The 26,755-nt window shown below is 25.1% G+C and overlaps 3 protein-coding genes across 9 annotated transcripts; 1 reads left to right on the forward strand and 2 right to left on the reverse strand.

The window, feature by feature from the left end:
* Positions 1–750: 750 nt before the first annotated feature.
* LOC113548009 (thyroid adenoma-associated protein homolog) lies at positions 751–10,288 on the reverse strand. Of its 2 annotated transcripts, none has more exons than XM_026948640.1 (24): positions 9,455–10,288; positions 9,306–9,376; positions 9,095–9,216; positions 8,798–9,022; positions 8,392–8,623; positions 8,176–8,339; positions 7,897–8,102; positions 7,654–7,826; positions 7,302–7,483; positions 7,011–7,164; positions 6,747–6,902; positions 6,343–6,678; positions 6,141–6,265; positions 5,445–5,603; positions 5,214–5,341; positions 4,865–5,114; positions 3,511–3,634; positions 3,210–3,443; positions 2,770–3,030; positions 2,462–2,650; positions 1,658–2,365; positions 1,437–1,590; positions 1,138–1,361; positions 751–1,073 (listed from the first exon to the last, which is right to left on the reverse strand). In XM_026948640.1, exons 1-24 carry the CDS (start codon positions 9,567–9,569, stop codon positions 780–782), a joined length of 4,986 nt encoding a protein of 1,661 aa, XP_026804441.1. In that variant the 5' UTR covers positions 9,570–10,288; the 3' UTR covers positions 751–779. The 2 variants fall into 2 exon arrangements, with proteins under 2 accessions (XP_026804441.1, XP_026804442.1); XM_026948641.1 differs by having other exon boundaries at positions 9,095–9,149; positions 9,455–9,477.
* A 1,328-nt stretch (positions 10,289–11,616) lies between these two features.
* On the reverse strand, positions 11,617–12,799 carry LOC113548010 (major royal jelly protein 5-like). The gene has a single exon (XM_026948642.1). It carries the CDS (start codon positions 12,784–12,786, stop codon positions 11,617–11,619), a length of 1,170 nt encoding a protein of 389 aa, XP_026804443.1. The 5' UTR covers positions 12,787–12,799.
* A 3,966-nt stretch (positions 12,800–16,765) lies between these two features.
* Positions 16,766–25,893, forward strand: LOC113553069 (gamma-aminobutyric acid type B receptor subunit 1). Of its 6 annotated transcripts, XR_003405189.1 has the most exons (16): positions 16,766–17,098; positions 17,750–17,884; positions 19,067–19,237; positions 19,303–19,519; positions 19,598–19,749; positions 20,535–20,667; positions 20,734–20,861; positions 20,919–21,060; positions 21,216–21,366; positions 21,457–21,700; positions 21,768–21,975; positions 22,725–22,981; positions 23,034–23,171; positions 23,776–23,974; positions 24,447–24,611; positions 25,604–25,893. XR_003405189.1 is itself a non-coding variant. In XM_026956217.1 (15 exons), exons 1-15 carry the CDS (start codon positions 16,871–16,873, stop codon positions 25,615–25,617), a joined length of 2,517 nt encoding a protein of 838 aa, XP_026812018.1. In that variant the 5' UTR covers positions 16,766–16,870; the 3' UTR covers positions 25,618–25,893. The 6 variants fall into 6 exon arrangements, 5 of the variants coding, with proteins under 5 accessions (XP_026812018.1, XP_026812039.1, XP_026812027.1 ...); XM_026956217.1 differs by lacking the exon at positions 24,447–24,611; XM_026956238.1 differs by lacking the exon at positions 24,447–24,611 and having other exon boundaries at positions 23,776–23,901.
* The last annotated feature ends 862 nt before the right edge of the window (positions 25,894–26,755 follow it).

Consider the following 26,755-nt stretch of genomic DNA (forward strand, 5'->3'; position numbering starts at 1 on the left):
GAACGTCTATTTAGCTATATACTGCTATACACGCCGTGAACAGTCAACGTATTTTGGACGATAACAACAGCGCTATCTACTGTTGTTGTATTGGACTTCGACATGTGCGCATTGAACACCAGCGATTGTCGCTGGATGATGCTGCAGTGTACAATTTTTGTACATCATTTTATTTTCAGATTTAAGTTACGGACTTCTAAGCCAATCAACCCACATTAATATTTAATTGATAATTATCATAATATAGACTACTGAGTTATAACGTGTCTTTAAATCAATCGCTAATAAGTAATAAGTGTTTCTGCTTATTCTGCATTTATATTTTTCCAAAAAAATGTTGCATACAAAAAGGAATTCACATCACAATGCTTTTGTGAAAGATTTGGTGACTGGCTTCACAGGACAGAGAGGTTGATAGACAACATTATACATTGGTCTCATAGTTTGTCATAAAGATGTACTTTTACACTTACATTTTGCACAAATCTGTATTTCTATTGTAATGTGACCAATAATCATATTCGATTGTAAATCATTGATCAGCAACAATATTATTGTGAAAATATTATAAAATTAGGAAAAATAACAATTAAAAAACAGTTACAAGTTACACCATAATGACGTAACACTAGAAATTTGTCAATAGAATCCAAAATGAAAATAAAATATACCTAAATCTTTGCATCATATAGATGTTAACATTTTTTTTTTTTTTGTGGTAACCAATATTTAATTTTTAAAACAAAACAATTAGTATTTAAAATATTTATTGGACAGTTTTAATTTGTTAGTTTAAAACTAATGGGTTTGCTTATGAGTTTGCTGGTTATTGAATACACGTTTTTAGAGTAAGTTATGAAATCTCCAATTGTCTTTAAATTAAGAACTGTTGGCTTATCATCAAAATCAGTTGTCCATTCTTCAATTATCCATTCCTGTAGATGATTACTCATTTCCAAATTAATTGATTGAGGGTTGATTTTTGTTAGATAAATTATTATTTTAAGTGCCAAAGCTCTTCGAATTGTATGTTCCTTGAATTCACTAGTGTCTCCACCATCAAAAACTTGTCCCTATCAAAGAAAAAAAATTAATTTATAACACTAAATAATTTATTGAAAATAATAATATATTTACTTCTGGACGATCTTGATATAACTCTACATCCAAATAAGACCAATATATTAAAGCTATGAGAACAGCAGATGGAAATTGTTCGAAATGTTCTGTAAATTTGTCAAATAATAACTCAAATGATTTAGTGCAGTTTGTATCTTTATTCACCAAACTCCACACATGATTTCTTACTTCTTCATTATTATCTTCAGAATAATGTATCATTATATTCCATAGCTTGAGAACTATGAGCAAAGCCAATTAAAAATGTATTTTATATAGTTTTATTAATATTGAATAATTCTAATAAGTTCACTTACAAACAATCGCGTTAGAGTTGTTTCTAATAAGTAAATCATAATGATTAACAATTATGTCAAGGCAAGCATTTTTACACTCATCAGATCGTTGGTCGCAGTATATATTGTCAAATAAGTGTGTTAATTTTTCTATCACTGATTGATCTAAAGATTTCTAAAAATAATTTTTGTTATAAATCAAGTAAATAGTAAAGAAAAGTAATAAATTTTATATTACTTACTTGTGTATACAAATATTCATTTATACATAATAATGCTTGGGCAATTTCAGAGTCTCTTCTAATACTGAACAATTTTGAAATAAAATTATCAATTGAATCATACATTTTGAAATATATGTCTAGAACTGAAGTAAATTTTGACAAAACAAAATATTTGATATCAATTGATGAATCTATTAAAGTGCACTGTTGACAGACTAACTCCATAAGACTTTTGTTAGCTATTAGTTGGTTTGCTAAAACTTTGCGATCCCAATAGAGATTTTTAAAATGATCTAAATCATCACAAATTTCAACAGGTTTTTCAGATAAAATAATACCTAAAATTTTAAATACTGTTTCACAGCGCACTGTATTATTCATAATATTGTATACAACTATTGAAAAATCAGTTTGAGCTTTTAGGCTGATTGCAAATAATAATAATGTAGCACTTTCCAAATATTTTGATTGTCCGATAGCTTTAGTTTCAACTGATTTTGTAATTGATTTCAAGACAAATGTACAAAATTGTTTAAAAGAATCATTATACTGTAAATTATTAAGTTGAAGCCATAAACATGTAATACATCTTAAGAAAACTTCTTGTACGATAAAAGAACAATTAGTAAATTGGTCATAGTTCATTATAAGATCTTCAGTTAATGAAACTAATTTATCAAAATCATCTAATGCAAGTTTTGGTAGATTTTTAACCAAGCTAAACATCTAAAATCAAATTAATTTTATTATTAAAAAATGTAAATAAATTATGTATATTCTATTAACATTGGTTAATAAGTATAAGTAAACATTTTAAATTACCTGTAATAAAAGTCCATGTGTTGTATTTTCTTTTGAACGTTTCATAATTAATTCATTGTATGTTATGTAAAGATGATCAACTAATTTATTTTGTGTAACTTGAGGTGCAATTGATATTGCAGCTAACATTCTAGTTTTCATAACTGGACTTTGAGCGCATTTAAATATATACGGAATGTAAATGGCCAACTTAAAAATAATTAATTGTAATTGTTAATTAATCAATTGTATACATACAATGATTTGTAAATGAAATGTTTGTATTATTTTAATATAACAAATAACTCATAATCAAAATTTAAATTTACCTGGAAAATACAATCAGTAGCTTCATTAAGTGTTGGATATAGTCTAGCAAGTATTAATAATGTCGGATACAATGAAGGCCTCATGTCCATTGGTGAAAATTTTTTGAATTCATTTAAAAATGTATCATATAACTCTGGATACCTTTGAAAGAATTCTCGACCAGTCATACGATTTTTCCAAGATATTTCAGTAGACGATCGTGGAACACCAAATACACGATTAACTAATGCACTAAGTAATAACGTAGAAGAATTACGAATCTATAAAAATGTAAATGTTTTTTAAAAATGTATTAGGATAAATAAATTGATAAGTTTCAAAGACTTAAAAAATTGGTTAGGCTAGACTACCCAATAAAAAGGTTGTAAGACTTAAGTGAAATAACATTTTTAAATGTCAAAGATAGAGTAATTTTGATCATATTAAATATTATACTTACTGGCCACGATGATGAGTTAAATAATACTATAGATATATCAATTGCTCTAGACACAAAAGGACCAACTAGATCTCCTAACTGTGAACATCTAAATAATGCTCTTAAAACATTCAGAGCATGAACCACTCCAACTTTTAAATCTTCATTTATATTCTTATTTTCACAAATACTTATCAATGTTTCCATAGTATAATTAACATTTTTTCGTTTATCATGGTTTGTACAGATTAGTGCCTAGAAATAAATGAATATAATATTATATAAAAATGAATTAAAATTATTATTTTACAAAAATACTTACTTGAATGATAAATGGCATTCCAGCACTTCTTCTTGTAACACAGAATGATTCATCCAATCCAGTTTTAATCTCTGTTAACACATCTTCAAGATATTTTAGAGGAATTTTGTGTAACGTAGGAGACCTAAACAAATTATAACCAAATATAAGTATCTTACGTTAATGATGAGAATAATTATTTTGATAATATGTATATATATATAGAGTGAGTTCATTTTAATGTTATCACATTGGTGTTGATCATTTTGATTCTATAAAATATACCTAATAAATTATTATGTTTAAAATGAAAATGTTAAATAACTAATTTCAAAGCTAAAATTAAAGCCCTTTAAATATAATTATAGACAGATAAATTACTAGCTTGCTATAAATATTTTTATATTGACATTTTGTTTATTTTATTTTTATTTTGGGGGTAAAAGCCAAAATTAGTTTAATGTAGACTAGACAATTTTTAAGTTAACGAAGGTTCTCATTGCAAATATGTTTCAAAATTATCAAAATGAATAAATAATTATTTTATTCTTTTATTGATCAATCTTTTCCATTTCTTGAGATGTTGGTAAACAATATGAATAATTATAATTTATAATTACACTGAAGAACACAATGTTAATATTAAATATTAAAAGTATAAAAAAAATTGTATATTAATTGTTAGACACATACATTAATTAGCTTTTAACTATTTAAAACCATAAAAGTAATTCAATTATCCAATATAATATAAGAAGCATAAGTTTAGGTAAAGTTTTTTCTTTTTTATCCCAACAAACAGTGGATTCTATTTAGTAGTCAGACTGTGAAACTCATTATAATACATATAATATATATAACATTTCATCAAGAAAGTTCTCCCATATTTTTTTTAATTTAATAATGAGTTTATTCAAATTCTGATGTGGAGAATTTTTAAGGACCATATTTTAAAATACTTTCATTTTTTATAATAATAAAAAATCAGCGCTTTATGTCAACACCAACAATTAATTTTTTTTAAATGATATAATAATCTTTTCATTTTGTACATTTTTAATCAGATGAATTTGTGAAAATATTTTTGTATCTAAATTGAAATTCAAACGAGTATTTTTAGATGGTAAAAGATTCTGGTTCTCATTTAAAAACAATTTGAATTTGAATAAATGTATTATTAAGGGAAAACATTGGAGATGACATGGTTAGTGAATCATTGAGTATATTATAATATATTAGAAAATGTAATGAGTTAAAAACTATTTTAAATTATAGTAATAAAACAAATAATTAGTATTTTAGTATTAATTGTTTAGTTTTTTTTTTAAATAATATAACTGTAATATATATATACATATTAGTGGTTAATACATACTTCCACATGATAGAGCAAACTTTTAAATATGCAACATATATTTGTTCAAATGCACCTCGGTGTTTAGTTTCAGAAAGTAATAAAGTTAAGCATGAACATATTTGTGTTATCAGAGCATTGCTTAAGTTCGAATCTTGTGTTTCAATAATACTGACTATATCTGCCAATAATAATGATGATTCTTTTGTAGTACGCCAGCAACAAAGTAGAACCATTTGTGAAGTCACTTGACAATCATTTTGATATAAATCTATATTTTTAAATATTTATTTATCAACTTTTATATTTTACATTTTATAAAATTAGGTTTGATGGATAAAAATAATAAATATGTGAAACTGTACTTTACCGTCCATTGGAATAATACCCTCAGGAGATGAATCATTTACAACAACAGATACAAGTTTTATACAATTTAAACAAGTTGTTGATAAGTTTTCTATGAAAGTAGTCCAACTATTCTTAAAACAATGATTCCTGCAAAACTATCTATTATAATAACTATACTCGAATAAGCTTATACAATATAATTTTATTATTTTAATTTATTTAACAATTTTAGAAGTAAAAGAAAACTTACTGCCAATTAAGAGTATTTAGTAAATGTCTTATAGTGTGAATTAATCCATACATTGGTCCTTTTGCTGATGCCAAAGTAAGATTTTCTTCAGCTAGCTCAATTTCTTTTTTAAGGTTGTTTAGTAAATCCAATATAATAGCATATGTACTTTCTTCATAACTAGAATATTATGATATATCATTGAGTTCTAATTTAAAATACACTCATAATAGTCACACACCTGACACCTAATGTACAGCCGATTGGTACTATTTGGTGTATGGTATTATTTATGCATTTTCGATCATATTTGATCAATAATATTTATTTTATGATTAATTATTAAATATTAGAGCAATATTTAAGATGCTATGGTAATTACTCAAATAAGGAAAGTTGGTTACAATTAGATTTATAAAGGCGAAAGTGGAAAAATTTACATTTTTCGTGGGTAATTTGCATTTTGCCCGGTCATTTGCCCCTATTTCAACCTTTGCCCGTAATATATATATTATGCAGAAAAGGTATTTTTACAAAATAAGTCATAAATGTATTAAAATAAATTGATCAACCAAAAATAAAATGAAGAAAAAACTGTAAAACCAGTTAGGCCATTACACACTTAGAATTTTGTAATACACACAATTTTGTCCCTGATTAAAAGTAAAATAAATAATAATAGATAACAATTAATTATTTTAATAGTTTTAAACTCACTTTGTATTTTGTTTCAAAAATATAACTACTTCTAATAAATATCCTGCTGTAATAGAATCAGGTGGGCTAGTACTAGATGCTAATATTTTAGATGTTTTCAACATATCTTCAATTATTATATTATTCTATAAGAAAAAAAAAATCAATACATTTCATCAATCATGAATTTTATTTTAAACATGGATTACTATTAAGTAATTACCACTTTGATTAATTCTTGGCTGTTGTAAGTTAATATATCTTTGGCTAATATTTTATTTTGTTCATATGTATCCCATAAACAATTTAAAACTACGGAGAAATTTTTTGATTCATTAAGTCCTACAATACCAGTTGGGAGAAGATATGTTTGAATAAGACGTAATGATTCAAGAGCAAAATTGCGCCTAAAAAAATTAGCATCAGGAAAAAGGTTTTGAAAACAAAAATTTGAGAACCAATGTTGAAATTCTGTGTAGTATTTTAGTAATTTTGAATTTAAAGCTTTATCATTTTTAACTGTAACAGAAAATTGACTTTCATTCATTCTTATAAGTGTCTGAAATCAAAAATAAAACAAAACTTATTAAATATTCCATAGTTTTAAATATTTTATATTTTACTAACTTTTTTAACAAAGCTCAAATTTGTTTGTCTAACAGATGCCTTTTCAGTTTTAATATTATAAATAATAAAGTATTTCATTAATTCCAACTCTTTATCTGTGAATGGTTGAGTTTTTTTTTGACAATCCAAAATAAGATTTACAGCAATAAAACGGATCTAAATAAAATAATATTATGATCATCAATAAACATTACTAAATGTCAAATAGACAGTAGACTAGTATTAAGTATACTGATTAAATTTTAAAGATAACTTCTAATGTACATTTTCATTATTATTATGAAGAGCTTTTTTTAATGTTTCAATATTCGTCTGACTCATCCAATTTTTGTCATCATTATTTGTTAAGTAATTTTTTTTTTCTATGTTGAAACAAATTAAATATATTTTTAATGATAACTCATTTTGATTACTTAAACTGAAACATACAACACAACAATATATTAATAATTATTTAACAATAAAAAGTACATTTATTTATACATTTTTACAATCCATACAATTTATCTATGAAAAAAAAAATTAATTTATTAAAGTAACGATACATAAACTTACTCATATATATGTTTTGAAACATCAGGATTTAGTTCAACAGCCTTAGTAATAATTTGTTCAAAATATTTTATATCTAATTTATCTGTTTTCTTGAATAATGGATGTAACCAATAGTCAAACCAAAGTTTATTTTTAGTTATTGTATAATGGTTCAACATCAAATTTATAAAAACTGTTACGGCCTGTAAATAATTATTTTACATTTTAAATAACTAAATAATTTTATGTTTTACAGTAAATCACTGATTGATTATTAGAAAAAAAAATATCAAGTTTTAATTAACAAACTATTTTGTAATTTAAAAAATAGTAATCTAGAAATGTGATTTATTTTTAAAATACTTTTACTCACTGAATTGTTAGAAGTCATTAAATCTATTAAAGTTTCAGAAATATTAGGTAAATATTTAATAATTGATCCAGAATCAACTTTATCTGATATTATTGATAAAACAACAAAAAATGCTTTGGAATTTTTATCACATGTAGATAAGCGTTTCAATACATTATCTAATATATGCTCATCTAAAAGTAAAATAAAATTTTTTATAAATGTATGATTGGAGAACTATATATTGTATATACTTGGAAATACCTTTCATTTTTATTATATTTATCATGGCGTCTCTAGCAGAATGCCTTACACCGTCTATAAAATGATCCAGGCGTATCCAAAGAAAAGTGATTAAACTTTCAATTTGCTCTTTTTCTAAATTAATTTCACTTTTGGTACATAATCGTTTTAAAAATATAACCAACACTCGGCTTGAAGATATAATAATACTGCTATCATTCAAATTTCTTGAAACAATTACAAGTATGTATAGGTATAACAAAATATTAAATGTAGATAATTAAAAATATTGTTGAATACCTATTACTGGCCTCCATTATAATATCATATAAATTAGAACAAATTGATTTTTCACTGCCCGGTTCAATCATTCTTAATTCTTCACCAGTGAAAGTATTTAATATTGCCACACAAAATCCTAACTTAATCAAATCTGATCGCGTTGAAAGTTTATCCAAACACATCTAAAACAAAAGATCTTATAATTATATTTCTTTTGTAAATTCATTATTTTACCTTCCAGCATTCAAGAGTAGATTTATTTTTGATATATGAGTATACTATTGAAAGGCAACAGTTAAAAAGAGTTTCCATAGGTAAATGATCACTATCTAATAAATCCATAAAACATGCATTAAAATGTATAGTCTCAGGAAATACATTTTTTTTATAAGCTGTTAGAAAAAATCGAAAACTTTCATGAATGCATCTGATAGCTGATATTTTTTGTGTAGGACAGCTTTCACAACTAAAATACAAATTAAATTAATCATAAATATTGTTTAGATAAACATAAATCTTAAATTGACAATTAACATTCAATTTTTACTTAACGGTAGTTTAAAAATATAAATTAAATACTATATTGGGTGAACAAAATAATACTTCTTTGTAATTTTTTTCAACTAGTAGAATTACTTACACTAATATTTCATATGATTTACGTAGATTAAGTTCAAAAAATACCATAACTTTGTCAATGCAATTTAAAATAAAATCTGGAAATTTTTCACAACATTCGTTTAATGTTTTTAAGAAATATTCTGTTTCAGATAAATTCTGCTTATTTTCCATTTTTGAAATAAACTGACACGAAATAGCAATAGATAATTCTGATCGCCATAGAACTGGACAAGTTTTTAAGCATCTGAAAAAATTAAATAATATATATCCATAACACTTATAGTCAATACAATCAAAAAATAAATATAATATTCACTTTGTAACAGTTTGTTTTACTGCATCATCAATACAATGTTCGGTGTATATTTTGGCTAGAAATGTTAAGAAGTTGTCAACCAATTCCTTGTTACATTTATCTGAATAACATATCTTGCATACCTAAAGTTACAAAAAAAAAAAATTATTTAATGTCCACAATACAAATTTAATGAGCAACAATAATTATATTGTTGGGTAATAATAATTACCTGTTGAATGATGTTGATGAGCGAATGAGAATTTATATTACTTATAGAAGCATCATATTCTTGTCGGAGCCCTGAAAAAAATTAATACCCGATTGATTGTTTTATTTATATTTACTAGTATTTAATGTTGGTTTGTTAATTTATTCTACCTGTGGCTTCTAAAATATTCTTCAACTCATTGATTAGACTTGGATGACAGACATCTGGTCGGTAATTGAGTTGTGAAAAATCTCGTTTTACACTCTTTAGGTTTAACACACTCATAGCTTTGTTTTATTTAATTCAAATTCAAATAATTATAAAAATTACCGGTATAATATATATTGTGTACGGTGTACCTATCTCGGTACCGCGATGCACATGCCACTCACGTATTCTTATCTACATTATGTGCATTAGTACTTTAGTATATCACGGACTAAGATATCTTAGTCCGTGATAATATTTATGAATATATTTTATAATCACATGATATCACATTATCACATTCACTTAAAAGGTTATGATAATGAAACAATGTTTTTAAATTCAAACTTATTTTTACTTAACACTCCGGAGATGCTCCATATACTGTATTACTATATGTCTATATACAGTAGTAAATAAAGTAGTACTACTACCTACTATGTTATGGATTTCTATAATTATAGTTTTTTCTCAATGCTAATACGCGTACAATATATATCGACCAGATTGAGTGGCAGAAATAAGGAAAAAGGTGTAGTTCGCAAACATTACAAATGGTTCAATTAAATAATTACACATAGGTAGGTTAATATTTTTGTTTTTTAATCAATATTTTAACTATTTAACATTCAATTAGGTGCTGGTGCCTGCACATAAAATTCTAACTAAGTACCTAACTCTATTCTATTTTTATATGATTAAAATATTCATTCTGAAAGAGAACTTAGAAAATTGTAGATCAAACGATTACTTATGAGAAGGCTTTGATCCCTAAAAATCTCAATTTATATCTCTCAATATAGTTACTTAACTATAAAGATACATACATTTTTCCACAAAATAATAACACAACTAAGAATTATCGTAGGTAAATAATTTAGTGAAATTTAAAATAAAAATATTTTTTGGTGGTAATCTGATAATTATCACATCATGATTCATGGAGGTGTTCTTTGGTTAAAGACTTAAAATGTTATATGTATATTTAAAATAAATAGATAATTACGAATTTGAATCTAATAAGAGTTACATATTAAATGTATAATACCTATAGTTAAAAAAAAAATAGTGCCAGATTTACATTTGTTTTTTTCCTTTTTAACAATTACACCGCACGGAACGAACACTGAACAGAAGCCGGAATTAATGTGAGCATTAATAATTATATCAGGTAATTTATAGAATTCAGAGATTTAAAGTTAACTAAAAATAATAGTTTTGAAATCCAAAAATCTTTAAAATGTTGAGAATCGGAACCAAATTCACATATATTAATATCAAAATAACTGGAACTGAAAATAGATCTAAAGAACCCGTATTATTAATTCAAAATATTTGTTTTTACATTGTATGATGATACATTAAAAAAATAATGTATTTTTATGTATTTTGTCCACATCTTTATGACCATTTTTTAAGAATAAGAAGTGCTTTGACAAATTAATATAATTTTTGTTTAGTAATTTAATTTTCGCGAAATCTTAAGATTTTATTAACTATTTATACTTAATATTATTTATTTATAATTTTGATATTATATGTATAAAATATAATAGTATTTTATGTATGTACCTATAAATAATTTAATAATTTAGTGCTTAAAAATAATAAATAAAAAATGTTCGGAACCGTTATGTACCGATTTTAATCAAAACCCTAATTTAAGCAGTTTCTAAAATCAGAACAAAAAAAACTAAAGGAAGTAGTTCCTTATTTAGATTGACAATACGTGTATATTGTTAAAACAATAAACTCAATATACTCTCTTTATCATGTAGAATAATAGTTTTATATCGGATTTTTAGCTAAAATATTTTATTTTTACCTACTTTACTATAATAAATAAATAATCTGAATTCTAATTTTAAGAAAAAAATTTTCTTGTGGTACCGTAATTGATCTTATATTATATTAATGAATTATTTATTTATACCTATCTAATTAATTAGATCAATTCCTACTTTTTTAATAATAGAATATGACGCTACAAAATTATTATATATTTATTTAAAAGTGGATTGATGCTTTACTTTAATTTATTACAATTTACAACTTGTACTAATGACTATCGTGTATAGGTAGTTGTTAGATTAAAAACAATTGTTTTAATTAGTGCGTTACATTTCTACGATATATATTTTAATAATATAATTAGAGTTAAAAGATAAATAGAAGTAGCAATTTTAGAATCGGCAGAGTTGGTATTATTTGGTAGTGTGTTATTGTTTACATACGTTTGTAAATGTTGAAGTGCGAAGGCTGTTGTACCACAAAATCTTTTAAATATTTTAATATTCATTCTCCTCGAACTTGACCCATTTAGGAAATCTCTGAATGCCGAGGTAGTGATCCACAAGTATCCATTTGAATCAAATGCGAAACTTGAAATCCAATCGAATCTCACTTCTTGTATGTACAAATCTTTGACGTCGAAACTGTTTTTCAAAGTGTTCCAGGCGATTACTTTCCTAGTCAAACCTAGATACAAGTTCCCAGTCGTATCCATGATCATAGCAGTCGATGTATCTGTTTTCAGTCCTTGGTTGTTAACGTAATGACTTATGTCGTTGATGAAAGGCGCATCGAATACACTCAATGGAATTGTAAATAGACTGTCCATTTCTACGGTGGTGAAGTATAACATATTATCAATTGGAGATATAGTTAAAAGTGCTTCGTTATAGTCTTTAACGCTGGATAATAATTTACATTGAAATTTTTGAAAAAATCCTAGGTCATAATTATAAACAATAAACCCAGAATTGGGACCTATATCAGCTATTATAACCGTAAGTGATTTCAAATCGATTGAGATGCCACTAAGTACACTTTGATTAGTGTACATGCTGCTCGGTATCACCGCTGATCGTATCATTCTACCCGTGTTTATGTCCAGTATAAGCAATTTCGGATCGCAGGTGTAATCGGGTTCTTCTAGATCGTAAACCTTACCCACGTCTAACATCCATAAGTGACCTAAATGATCAATTTCGATTTCCTTGATGTTTTGCATTCCAAAACAACTACCAACTCTTTGAAGACTTAAAGACGGAAATGGTTGTATAGTACCTCTGTTACTTTTGCATAACGTGGCCAGAACCCCTGGCTTAAACCTGGGTATGGCCATGTACAATGTGTTGTTCCAAATTTTCATTCTGTGCACAAGATTGTTTTCTGGAATATAAGAATGTTCCGTTTCATGAATTGACAAATCTATTTTGTCCCACTGATATACCACGTTTAAATCACATAAACAAACGCTTAAATAAATATTGATTATTAGATATATTATCATTTTGGTTTAAAAGTGATCGTGCGACTGAAGAACTTATAATAGCTAACAAAATGTATAAAATGTGTTAGGAGTTTTAACAAAATGTAATTACTACATTCATTTATATTATTTAATATTCTCCAATAACATAGTCGACGGTTGTCTGCATATTCAGTTTCAAAAATTCAAAACACAATCACTTCACATAATGGTTAAGTAATTATTCAATGCCACATTATCGAGTGGCATGTACAAAGCTACTATTGTTGGTAGATACATACGAGTATTTGCACAATAATACTATAATGATTTAGTGACCATAAATGGACGTAGACCACTATACTATATAATTAGTAGGTCAAATATTTTTCATAGTATTAATACAGGGATTTAAATATTACGATATTGGTACATAGTTATAGTTACCTAAAATTAGAATTTACTAATTACTGTATTGATATTAAATCAAAATTGTTGATAATAATAATTTATTTATTTATTCTATCAAATAAATAGACATTACAACGTCATAATATTTAACAAAATTTAATACAGAATTATTCTCGAACACTAAAATTTCTCGAATTTAAAAATATATCTATTATAATGCCACGATAAAAAATTATTAATTAAATTAAAATAATACTTAGAAAAATACTTTTTTCATTTTATCATTATAAATTACTAACTATATGACATCAATAAAAAAATCAACTTTTAAAAATTATTTCTGTAAAAATACTTAATTTTTAAGTTATAGAAATTAAACAAAATAGGATTAAAGTAATTTTAAATATTATCACTTTAAAATTAATCAATAATGCTCGTAAATTATACAAAATAATTAAAAATAAGTAAAAAATATTTGAAATAATATTCATAGCTCGCGCTAAAATTAAAATATTTTGAAAAAGATGACTTTTAAGATTACCTAAAATATACTTCAATTATTGAAAAGTTATATTTTATATATTCAACATTTATACAGTTATGAAATTATGTAAATACAGTTCAATTATATACACGCTAATGCATTTGTTATTTAAAATTAAATTTTGTATATAGTTTTTGTTCATATCTTATTATAAGGAAAATTATATAAATATATAAAATAAACATAGTTCAATAGTTTAAAGTTGTTGGTGATTTAAATATGATTGTATTTGACATGTATAGAATTTACACATTATAATATATTTCAAACATTATAAGTAACCTGTTAACCTATGCTAGCGTATTATAATAGATTTATACATAAATTAGTCATATTGTTTAAGGCGGTTTAGCAAAACCGTATGATACTATATATGCGGATTTCATGCTCTGCTGTTGTTAGGTTAAGCCTAATGTGTGAAACGTACTGTGGGACTGTGGGAAAGTAATCATAAGCCAATAAGTTTATATAATAATTGGAGTTCGAAACAAATAATGTTGTGGTATCGTACGGTAGTATATAATAATATAGTACCTACTTAAACATGTACATTTTATATTATACAAGATGATATAATAATATATACTCATGTCTTATACCGTTGATGCGGTTGTCTCAAATACTTTTTTTAATAATAAATACTACATAGTACAAATACATTTAATTATAAAAAAGGTAGACAAGTGGGCACCACTTTGCTATACAATGATGTATTTATGTGTCAAATTTGAAGTTAATGATGTATCATTGTATACGAAAAATGATTCTGAGAGGAAACGGTCTACAGTCTATAGATTTATAAACCAGTATAATCATTGCTCCGTTTAAAATCTAAAAATCAAATATTATGTTCCTTGGCCATAAATTTATTGATTTTAAAACGATGAGTGTATTTATCAAGACAGAATAAATATTCAGCACCAGTTTCTGATTAAATAATTTTTTTTTTGTAATTTTTAATATATAAAATATAAATAACCGTAGATGGTATATGCCTACTTGACATTTTTATTGCATTAACTGGACATTATATAATTTTTTTAAAAATATTTTTGCTTTTTTGAACTATGTATTGATAGAAAATTAGAATTTTTAACTTATTTTTTTCAATTAATATTAATAATAACTTGACCTACATATTATAGTATTAATATAATGTTACTCCGGCCTTTACCTATAAGTGATATACTGATAATTCATAAATATAGTGATATATTAATATTATTATTTTTTATTATTATTTATAACTCCATCGTTTGTTACATTAAATCTAAGTAATATTCAATAAAAATAGATACCTACTAATACGAAAATACCTAACTAATATATTTAAATAATTGGTGTTCGACGAGTATGATGTTCTCGATGCATTCCGAAACTACTCAACCGATTTTGATGAAATTATGATTAACGTGTGTAATTTTATCTCCGCCATAAGATAGGATATTTTTTATCTCGGTTAATGACTTTTTTATTATACCTAGGGCTGTGCGATTATTTAATTGATTATTCAAACAATAGATTATTTTTAACGAATGATACATAATCGTTTAATCGATTAAAAAAAGCAACTCTTGGCGGGACAGTTATGTAAAATTAATAAGTCAGAGATATCATGTATACACCAAATCAGAAAACCAAAAATAGTTTTTATCCTTATGCTAAATGTTAGCATTGTTAACGTTATAGGCAACCAAACTTAACACGAATGCATTTTGTACGGCCGACAAAGTACACTGGGACAGCTAGTAGTTATATAAATAAATTATAAAAAAATCATAGAAATAGAGGTTAACATTATAGTAACATACCGTTTTCTTTATCATTGAATTAAAATTAATACATCTAATAAAGGTAAATACTAACTTATCAATGATATGAAGTATATTCATTCAATAATAAAATATTCTATACAACAGAGCAAGTTCATAGATTTGTTTTTCATTTGCAAGCTTATCGTAGTCTATTTATATGAGTTTGTCAGTAAAACAGTAATATATCAACTATAATCTATTAATTTATTATGAACTATATGAAATGCCCGCTTAATATTGCTTAATACATAATTTGTATTATTTTTCAACAGTAATGAAAGAAATAATGTGTGAAATCAGAAATGTATTTTACATTTTAAACGTTTGCTTAGGTACCTATTATATTGTTATTTAGATATATTTTTAAAGATAAATAATAAATATTCTAATTCTATTAATTGGTCAAATTGTCGAAGATAATGTCCTCGCGCATTCTCTTTAATTTATTATTGTTTATAGAAACTCCCTACTTCTATTCACTTTTAAACAGAGTTATATTGCGTACTAACCTTTTCAAATATCTTAGCATACTATGAGTAGGTATAATAATATTTCACATATAATTTGATATTGGTGTAAATAATTTCACAGTTCAGTACCTATTCACCAAATTTAAATTACATTATGAGTTATAACCTTACAATTGTTTTTAGTATGGTTGATAATAATGTATATACCTTAATATATTATAGCGTATTTAAAATTATACAGGAGAGTAATTACTAATAACTTTAGTAAAAAAAAATAAAAGACATAAATTCTCATACGTTAATGATTGGAGAAGTCATACATTTTGATCTTTTAATTCTCATATTATATTTATATATCAATAGTATAATATAAATGTAAAGTAGTACTTTTCCGGAAGCGTGTTTATTTATCATTAGACATTTTTAGTTAATGAATACAACTAACGTTAATTTTTGTTTAATTATCATAAATATGTATAGAAGAAAAAATGCATTATGATTAGAGTAAGGGATTTGACATTAATCGTTATATTGTTTACAATGTTTGCATATAATTTAATATTAATAATACCTTATCATACACCTATTGAAATGATGAAATTATTACCTTTACCTATATTTACTGTTTTAGTTGTTCTAAACAATCATTTAGCATAAAAAGTAAAGAATATAAATTATTTCTTCCATTTTACCACATGTTAAGGGTGACAGCATGGAGACCAGCGCTCCACGGACTTTGCGAAAATCAATACCAAAGTCCTTACCCCGGTAAAATCCACTGACACGGAGTGGGACATCTGACCGAACTCGACGTTATGGCTTTTGCATTTTAATATAACACCGTTATGTAGACAAATAGGTTTATTATTTGTTTACTTGTCGGCTAAATGATTCGATTTGCGATAATCGTGTTTGTGCTGTTAACCGATGTTCCGTTTTCATTACAAGAGGAAGATAATGTATTACACATCGGCGGTATATTCCCAATCGGCGGCAAAGGCGGATGGCAAGGAGGTCAAGCCTGTGAGCCTGCGGTTAGGCTAGCTTTGGAAGATGTGAACAAGAATAGCATTCTATCCGGATATCAATTGAAATTGCATTGGAATGATAGCGAGGTAAGTTCTTACCGAATATTTTGAGTTAGGAATATTCACTCATACAGTTATCAAAACAATATTATACTTATAATCTTAAAAGTGTTCATGTTCAATAGAAATAAATATTTTGCTTTGAAAAATCATGTTTTTATTATTTAATGTTTTATAGTTTTATTGTTTAACAACTCGAGTGTATGATTTGTATTTATATCTGAAGTTATAAATTTAAATAGTTATAAGTATTACATTTAAAATACAAAAAATTAACAAATTAGAATTATAAAACAATTCATTTTCTAACAAACTATTATAATTAATATATTCTAAAAGTTTTTATAAACAAATTACACGCCTAATACAATACTCAATACATTATATTTAAAAAGACAAAGTTTTACTTCTAATTAGTCTTAGTCTATACCACCATATACATATAAAATCTAAATAAATACTGTGCATTTTTTTCTATATTAAAATAATATTTGAAGTGAATTTTTTTTTCTTTTGTTAATGTTAATTTAATTTGTTTTTTTTTTATTGAATATAATTTAACTTTGGCTTCATCGACCAAGAGTTATATTACACTGATTCGTTTATAATGTTAATTCTATATGCGTATATGCGTAATTTAATAAAAAAAAATAAAACGGCAATTTATTTGTTTTATAGTGTGATCCAGGACTTGGTGCATCGGTCATGTATGATCTCCTCTATAACAAACCTCAAAAACTAATGTTATTAGCAGGATGTAGTACTGTATGCACAACTGTTGCTGAAGCCGCAAAAATGTGGAATTTAGTTGTAGTAAGTAAAAACAGCAAATTAATATATAACTAATATACAAATATATATATTTTATATCAATGAAGTTAAACTAACATTTTTTATAGTGATAAAACGATAAATTTAGTTATTCTATATTAAACTTCTACAATTCATATAAATATATTTATATCATGTATAAAGATGATCATATTTACTTAAAGTAAAATATATATAAATTGTAGGTTTTAAATGAAAAAAAATATAAAGTGTTTAAATTATTTTGTATATTCGTAATTTAATATACATATATATACATTATATATTTATTTATTAAAAATTTTTTTGTCGAGAAAAAGAACGTGACCAATGTTTACCTTATATGTTTTAGAATATATAAATCTAGTATATCTATTTTTAATAGTTCACAATCAAATTTAATACTCAGGGGTGCAATTTCAATGAAAAAACAGAGGGCGCTGAAGCTCCTCTATCTTTTTTTAAAATGTTATCTTGAAGTTATGGATACCTGTTACAATTAAAATCTAAATTAACATGAAAAAATTTGCTGGTGCTAATTTCAAAATTGGGGGTACTAAGAACACTCAAGCCCCCCAAATTGCGTCTATGTTAATATCACTAATATAGCAATAATAAATTAAATGTAAAAAATAGTTTTTTTTTAAATACATCTTTTAAGTGCAACATTTTTTATTAAGTAATTGGTGTTGCCATTCGTTTGTTTTGGATTCAGAGTTTTATCTTTGAAAGTTTGAAATAATAATTTTAGAAAATTATATTTTTATAATACAGATACAGATAGATTATTGTAGTAAAAATCATAACTTAATTAATCGTATTCAAATAATTCTGAAAGACGTACATGTTTTTAAATAATTTACATATTATATTTTACACTTATTAAAATAAACTAAATGGAATCGAAAATCACATCAATTATGTGGTACATGATTTAAATTAGAATTTCATGTAAGTTAACTTATAGTTTAATTAAGTTTTTACTACAATTATATAGGTATATAATTAGAAAAGTATCATAATTTTTCGACGTCTATATCGTTTACGTCAATTATTTTACTATTTTTATAAACCATTGACTATTTGAACTTTCTTTCTTAAATTGGTTTTTTCAATAGTTTGTACCTTATTATTGTAATATACATATTTATTTTGTTCATATATTCGCTAAAATATTTTTTTCAGTTATGTTATGGTGCCAGTTCACCAGCATTGTCAGATAGAAATCGTTTTCCCACACTGTTTAGAACGCATCCTTCAGCTACTGTTCATAGTCCAACTAGAATCACATTAATGAAAAAGTTCGAATGGTATAGAATAGCTATTCTACAGCAAACCGAAGAAGTGTTTATTTCTGTATGTATTAAAAAAATATATACTTGTTGTATATTTGGATATTTAAATTAAAATGTTATCTATAGACAGTGGAGGATATCGAGACTCGATGTAAACAAAATGGCATTGAAATAATTACTAGGCAAAGTTTTGTTAGTGATCCAGCTGATGCTGTTAAAAACTTGCGCAGACAAGACGCCAGGATCATTGTTGGCTTATTTTACGTCGTTGCTGCTAGAAAAGTATTATGTGAGATGTATAAACAGCAGTTATACGGAAAAGCTTATGTGTGGTTTTTTATTGGTAAGCACTTTGAATTATTTTAAATTACTTTGTACATAAAATATGCTATTTAAATATATGTTTGTAAATAATATCTAGGTTGGTATAAAGACAACTGGTTTGAAGTAAATTTGAAAGAAGAAGGAATCCAATGTACAAAACAAGAAATGAGAATTGCAGCTGAAGGTCATATTACCACCGAAGCTCTTATGTGGAATCAAAATATTAACCAAAAGACTATTTCCGGAATGGTAGTATTTTATTTTTTAAATAACGCTTGTACCAGTATATTTAAAATATGTTTATTAATGAGTTGATTAAAATTTAAAAATTAATAGAAATGTAAATGTAAATTACGTAAAAATATTCTTCAAGTGAAGATATAAGAGTAAATATATTATGTTATGAAAAAAATTAATAATATTATTTTATTTAGTTATTATAGATCATATAAATTGATCAATATTGAATAAAATGTAATGTTTAATAAAAAATAGTTTGTTGATGTAAATTAACAAATACAAAATATATTAGGTATGTCTTGTGGATTTTGATATAAGTTAAGCATTTGCATATGAATTTACTATTTACATGAGAAAAAATTAATTTTGGATCTACTTTATTCAATCTACTTATTTGTACCTAGTTTTAACAAATCTAACAAAACATTAAATTGTTTTACTAATTTATTATGAATTTACTGAGCTTGGCACCATATAAAACTAAGCATATTATTATTATTATTTATTATAATTTATAATACAAGTTCAAAATTCTATTTATCAGGGGTCGACAATCAAGGGGCCTAGGATGATTTGAAGAAAAAAACATTTTTAGGTCCAGAAAAACCTTTTTTATTTATTTATCAAAGTTATTTTAAGTCTATACAGAGATAAATAATGAAAACAATATTAGCATTGAAGTAAAATATTTTTGTTAGTTTATTTATTTTCTCGTCGTAGTTCAAAATCGGACCACGGCTATTTGTAATATATGTTGAAAATAATAAATACAATATTTTTTATTATTGTTTTAGACTTCTGAAGACTTTCGTAAGAGGCTAGAAAATGTTTTAAGATCAGGTGGTTATGCAATTGATCGGCATCGTTATCCTGAAGGTTATCAAGAAGCGCCCTTAGCATACGATGCTGTCTGGGCTGTAGCGTTGGGTATTGAATAAAATTACAAACTATTATTTCGGTTTAATAACTAAAACATTTATTTTGAAACACTAGCTTTTAATAAAACAATGAGTATTCTGGAAAAACAAGGAAAATCAATTACCAGTTTTAATTACAACAATAAAGAAATTGCTGATCATATATATTCAGCCATAAATTCAACTCAGTTTCTTGGGATATCAGTGAGTTTTCAAATAAAAATACATAAAAAAAAATCTATAGTTAAAAAACTATTTTAGGGCTGGGTAGCTTTCAGTTCACAAGGTGACCGTATAGCATTAACGCAGATTGAACAAGTTATTGAAGGAAAATACGTTAAGCTTGGTTACTATGACACACAGGCTGATAATTTAACATGGTTCGATAAGGAGAAATGGATAGGTGAGTATTATAAATGTACCTTTTTTACGTTAGTCGATTTAATATTAATGAAATTTTAAATATTCATAATGCAACAATAACATTTAGTTTAATAATTCAATTTGACTTTTAATTTTTAAACCCATCACGTTAATGCATTTTTATATTTAAAATAGGTGGAAAAGTTCCTCAAGACAGAACTGTGATTCGCCGTGTATTGCGCACGTTATCGATACCATTATTGATATGCATGTGGGTAATCACAACTATTGGAATACTTGGTGCAGTTAGCCTTATTATATTTAATGTTCTAAATCATCATAGAAGGTATATCCCAAATGAAAATCAATTTTTTAAACGTCTATAAAATATAATATTGATTAATATTATTCATTATTTGTATTAACAATATTTCAGGGTTATCGCTCAATCATATCCAGCTTGCAATACAATTATGTTGTCCGGTTGCGTATTGAGCTTGAGCAGTATTTATTTATTTGGCTTGGACGGTCAAATTATATCACCAGCGGTTTTTCCAAACATATGCCAAATAAAAACTTGGGTGTTGTCAATTGGATTTACTTTAGGTTATGGAGCTATGTATAGTAAGGTGTGGAGAGTGCACAGACTGCACACGAGTCAAAAGAAAAATGCAATTAGGGTAATATTAATATTAAGTTTTTGTAGTTTTATTTTATCCTTATTAATCTGATAACTTACAATTCTAGAAAGCTTTGCAGCCGTGGAAAATGTATTCAATTGTAATATTTTTACTGGCTGTCGATGTTGCAATTCTATTCTTATGGCAGTGTATGGATCCATTGAAGCGTGATATACAAGTATTTCCTATGGAAAATCCTTTAAATAGCAACGATGACGTAAAAATAAGACCAGAACTAGAGCACTGTAAGAGTGAAAATCACAATTTTTGGCTAAGTAAGTCTTAAGTCTACATAGTATTTAACATTTTTGTATATTTTATAAATTTATAATTATTAAATGTTGATAATATATATAACAAAATAATTATATTATAAATAGAAATCGATAAGTAAATATGATAATTATTTTTTATCTATTTGTTCAAATAGTTTTTTATTTCATATTTGTGATGGATGATATCACATTGGCGTTCTCCTGTAAAATATTAAATACCATGGGAAGGACGTTAGAATTAATTGGAATATTTCAAAATAACTTTATTAGCACCTAATCATAATAGACGTTAAATAAGGATAATGGGGATCAATAAGATCCTTAAACATTTTCGTTTAAGAAAAACTAAAAGTAATACCATTAAATTTTTTAAGTTTATTTCTGTGTTTATAGTCATTGATTTAATTAATTTATGGAGTAGTTTTAATCCTTTTAGAATAAGGTACCTAAATAATTTAGTGAAATGAGTACATAAATGTGTGAAGTTTTATAATAAACATATTTATTGTTATTGTGATTTACATTGCTTGGATCTCATATGTATATAAATATATAATATTAATACTAATTTTTTGATTGAAAGTTAAAATGTGTTCTTAAAATATCATTTGGTTAATTATATTGTGTTATTTAAATGCCTTCACCAAATCTGTTTTATTAATCTTGATTATTATTTTTTTAAACTGATGTTTAAAAAAAGAATAAAAATATCAATATTTTATACTTCATTTTTCGATTTTTTTTTTTAGGTCTAACATTAAGCTACAAAGGATTGCTTTTACTCTTCGGACTTTTTGTCTCGTATGAAACCAGAAGTGTCAAATTGAGACAAATAAATGATTCGCGGTACGTCGGAATGTCAATTTACAATGTGGTTGTTACGTGCTTGATAACTACACCCGTGATTATGGTGACGGCATCACAGCAAGATGCTAGTTTCGCTTTTGTAGCGTTATCTGTTATTTTCTGTTGCTTCCTTTCAATGGCCCTAATATTCGTACCAAAAGTAAGAAATAATAAAAATTAAACTGTGGCAGATAAGTAACAGTAAATTTTAGGTGATCGAAGTTATTCGGGATCCTCATGATAAACCGGAATCTAAATATAACCCTGATGCTGGAATGTCAAAAGAAGACGAAGATAAGTATAAAAGACTTATTGAAGAAAATAAACAACTTGCAGCTAAAATAAAAGAGGTACTTTTATTAATAATTAACGTAATATTAAATTTTAATTCTTTGATTGTTATAAGTAAAATAAATACATTTTAAAACTACGGCTAAAGTGCTCGAATTTTTGTATTGTGTATTTTTTGTTATAAAATATATTACTTATTAAATATTAATGGATGAATATAGTTTCAGAACATATTAAAGTTAAAATGTTATAAGTTAATATAATTTATATTATAACTAATAAATCTAAGATTTAATTAACTAAATATTTTTAGCCAAATAAATAAAAAAATGACAGAAAAATGTTTTCAAGCAAAAACTATGTCAGTTTATACTACTTAGTTTGATATACGTTATACATAATATATATATATATATATCATATGTACATTTACAAGAAAAAAAACAAAGAAATATGTATACTAAAATTATTTTAGTAAACTGTTAGTTCTTATTTGTTTCTTGAATATAGTATATTGTTGTATTGTTATTTTTTTTTAATTTGTATTAAATTAATCAATTTAACCTATTTAAATGGGTTCGCCATTTAACTATTGAAATCAATTTTATAGTTATTATTATAAATATAATAAATATTTATACATTTTTTTTTTTTTTTTTTTAGAAAGAGGAGCGATTAAAACAACTTAAGTCTGACCTATTCAGTTTAAGGGGCGATACTGATAAGACTGCAGAGCTAAAATGGAACGATGAGTCGCAGTTAACCGAACACTCGTTCTTATCGCAGTCGGTAAATAAAGATACTTTAATTGTAGCTGATTTCATAACTGGCGAAGGTACATCGGACTCAGCGTTCATTGCTGGTACGGCCACTTCTTATTCTAGAGCTAGTGCTTCAGATATGGAATTCTCTGAGTCTTACTTGTGAATTCTTAGACGATATATTTACAATAATATGCTTGAAAACAATCGACCAACAAACAATTTAATCATTTTACTTCATACAGGGTGACTAAAAAAGCTGTTTCTTCAAAAAATAATTTTTAAAATCTTTAAATAAAATATATAATAACGATACAATCATCATAATTAACAAAATGGTACTTATTGTATATACTATACAATAATATATAAATATTATAGCAGTATGTATGAGGAAAACGATTTTTAATTATTTATAAATAATACTTAAACGTTTTAAACAGTGAATATTCAAATACATACTAAATAAATTTAATTAACACAATACTTGTATTAGCTTAAATTTTAATTCCAGTACACTAAGGTCAGTGAAATTCATTCAAAAACAGAGTTTAACGAAATTAATATTTACAGATTAAGAATTTGGCGTAAAGTAGTTTTTGAAGATCACTTTATTTATGTTTTAAAATTGAATTCAACGGGAATCCTTTTAACGAAACTTTATTTCAACATCATTGATGATTATTGTTTCACCACAATAAATTATCGATTCTGGTATACAATTTCCACCGTTACAGCGTAAGTTGTATTTCAGAATATTAAAATACAAATTAATTATTATACTCAATTTTTCATAACATCCTTTATGAGATTTAAATGTTATCTGGGTTTTTATTTATTCAAATTTTTATACTATTTTACTTTGTATATCTTATATAATTTTAATATTTTTTTATGGTTCAATAATGTTTTTAGAGTTTAAGTTACTTACTTATCCTTGATTAAATATTTTAGATATAGATGTATTTATTTTAAAGAGAAGTTGTCATAAAATGAAATGCATTTTTTTACAATATCATGAGTGTGATTCACTATAAATACCAAAAATTATCAGGTTTCTATATTACTTAAATATTTGAAGTGGTTGTACTAAATTTACTTTGAACGCCAGTGTAAAGTTATTCTTTCTTAACTTAGAAAACTTTCTATATACATTACTCATATAATCGTATTATACCCAATATTAAAATTTAAACCATAAATAATTTACTTTATTATTGTAAAAATAAAATATAAATCAGCTTATAAATATTTAAATCATTAAAATTATTTTTGTTCACTTTATGAACAGTAAATACTATATATATATATATACAGAATAAATATTACTTTTATTATAAGTGAGTTGTATCTATGTTTACATTTTAAAGAACCAATATTGATGAATTGTTGTGCATTTATATAATTATTTCATTCAAATTCACCATAAATCATTCAGCATTGAATTTTTACTGATATAAATTAAATCATATTATCACTTTGTGTGTTAATTATGCAAAACATATCTGATTACTTTCATAAAATGTTACCATGTTAAAATTAAACGGTTTGTTGTCCACTAGATATTATAAAAATATATGAATAATAATCATTTTTTCTGTAAAAAAATACTTTGTTACAAATATTAATCAACTGTAGTATTGAAATGTGATTATTATTAAAAAAGAATCAAATCCTACAAAAACTATACGGGTTTATTATTTTGTTTTTAAAACTACTGTTTTGCGTAGCTATCAAGAATTGACGAGAACAGTCAAATGTAACCTACAGAATGAGGAGCAGGACACCATCGTTAACGCATTATTTGACTCTACAATTAGACGAAAACGAATTTTACATAATTTAAATAAACACCATCTGCTGTAAAAGTTAATACATTTTGGTTCATGATATTTTGTTTTCATTAAAATTTTTTTTCATGATTATTAAATGGATAACATCTTACCTGTATTTAGAGGGATAATGTATTAAGTGTTATTCATTAGATGTTTTGTTTTTTGATAAATGAGAATTTTCTAATCGGGAGGTGTGATTTTTTTTAACAGAACAGATGTAATTTTTTTGACAATGTATGCATATTGAGTAAGTCTCAGTGATGTAGAAATGGTAGAATAAGGTAAACAGCTGTTGTGGGTGATATTATCACCACTTATTAATTATTTTAATTTAAACGTAAGTATGGTACTTAATTATATAATACAAACTCTACGTTAAAGCATTCCTATTAATTATTTATAGTATAACGTATGATATGTTAAGTTTTCTCTTATCATAATAAAGCTGTCATTATTTTTTTCTTTAAAAATCGTATTTAATAATTTTTTTAAATTTTGAAAACACATTCATTATTTAGACCAAAAGCTACTTAATGTTTGAAAATGATTGCAAAACATTTATAGTACACACTGGTTTCATTATCACAATATATTAGCTATCCTATCAATTCCTATATCACTCAAACGTAATGTTTGTATTATTATTTTTTTAAACCATTTGTGGTTTGATATTACTATAGTGTTGAACGTGTCAATCAACTTTCAGCAATCGACAAGTAAGTATCCTATACTAAATACGCATACTCGTTTATTACAATTTTAAATTATTTCGTTTCTAAAAACTTTTATTTTAAAGTAATAGAAGTTTAGCCAAGGATTCTACTTTCTAAATCTTTTAATAACATATTGAGGTAAATCAAACTCTTAAAAAATCTATTTAAATGTAAATAGCTATAATATTTATACAATATAAACAATGTAGACCTTCTTAATATATTAAATAAAGTTATATCAGCGATCGTTATTTCATTTTAACTTTTGATATCTAAAAACTACGTATATAGTTGCTCACAGTTAATATATCTATATATTATATAGACTATATAT

This window comes from Rhopalosiphum maidis, chromosome 1, assembly GCF_003676215.2.
Source record: "Rhopalosiphum maidis isolate BTI-1 chromosome 1, ASM367621v3, whole genome shotgun sequence".
NCBI lineage: Eukaryota > Metazoa > Arthropoda > Insecta > Hemiptera > Aphididae > Rhopalosiphum > Rhopalosiphum maidis.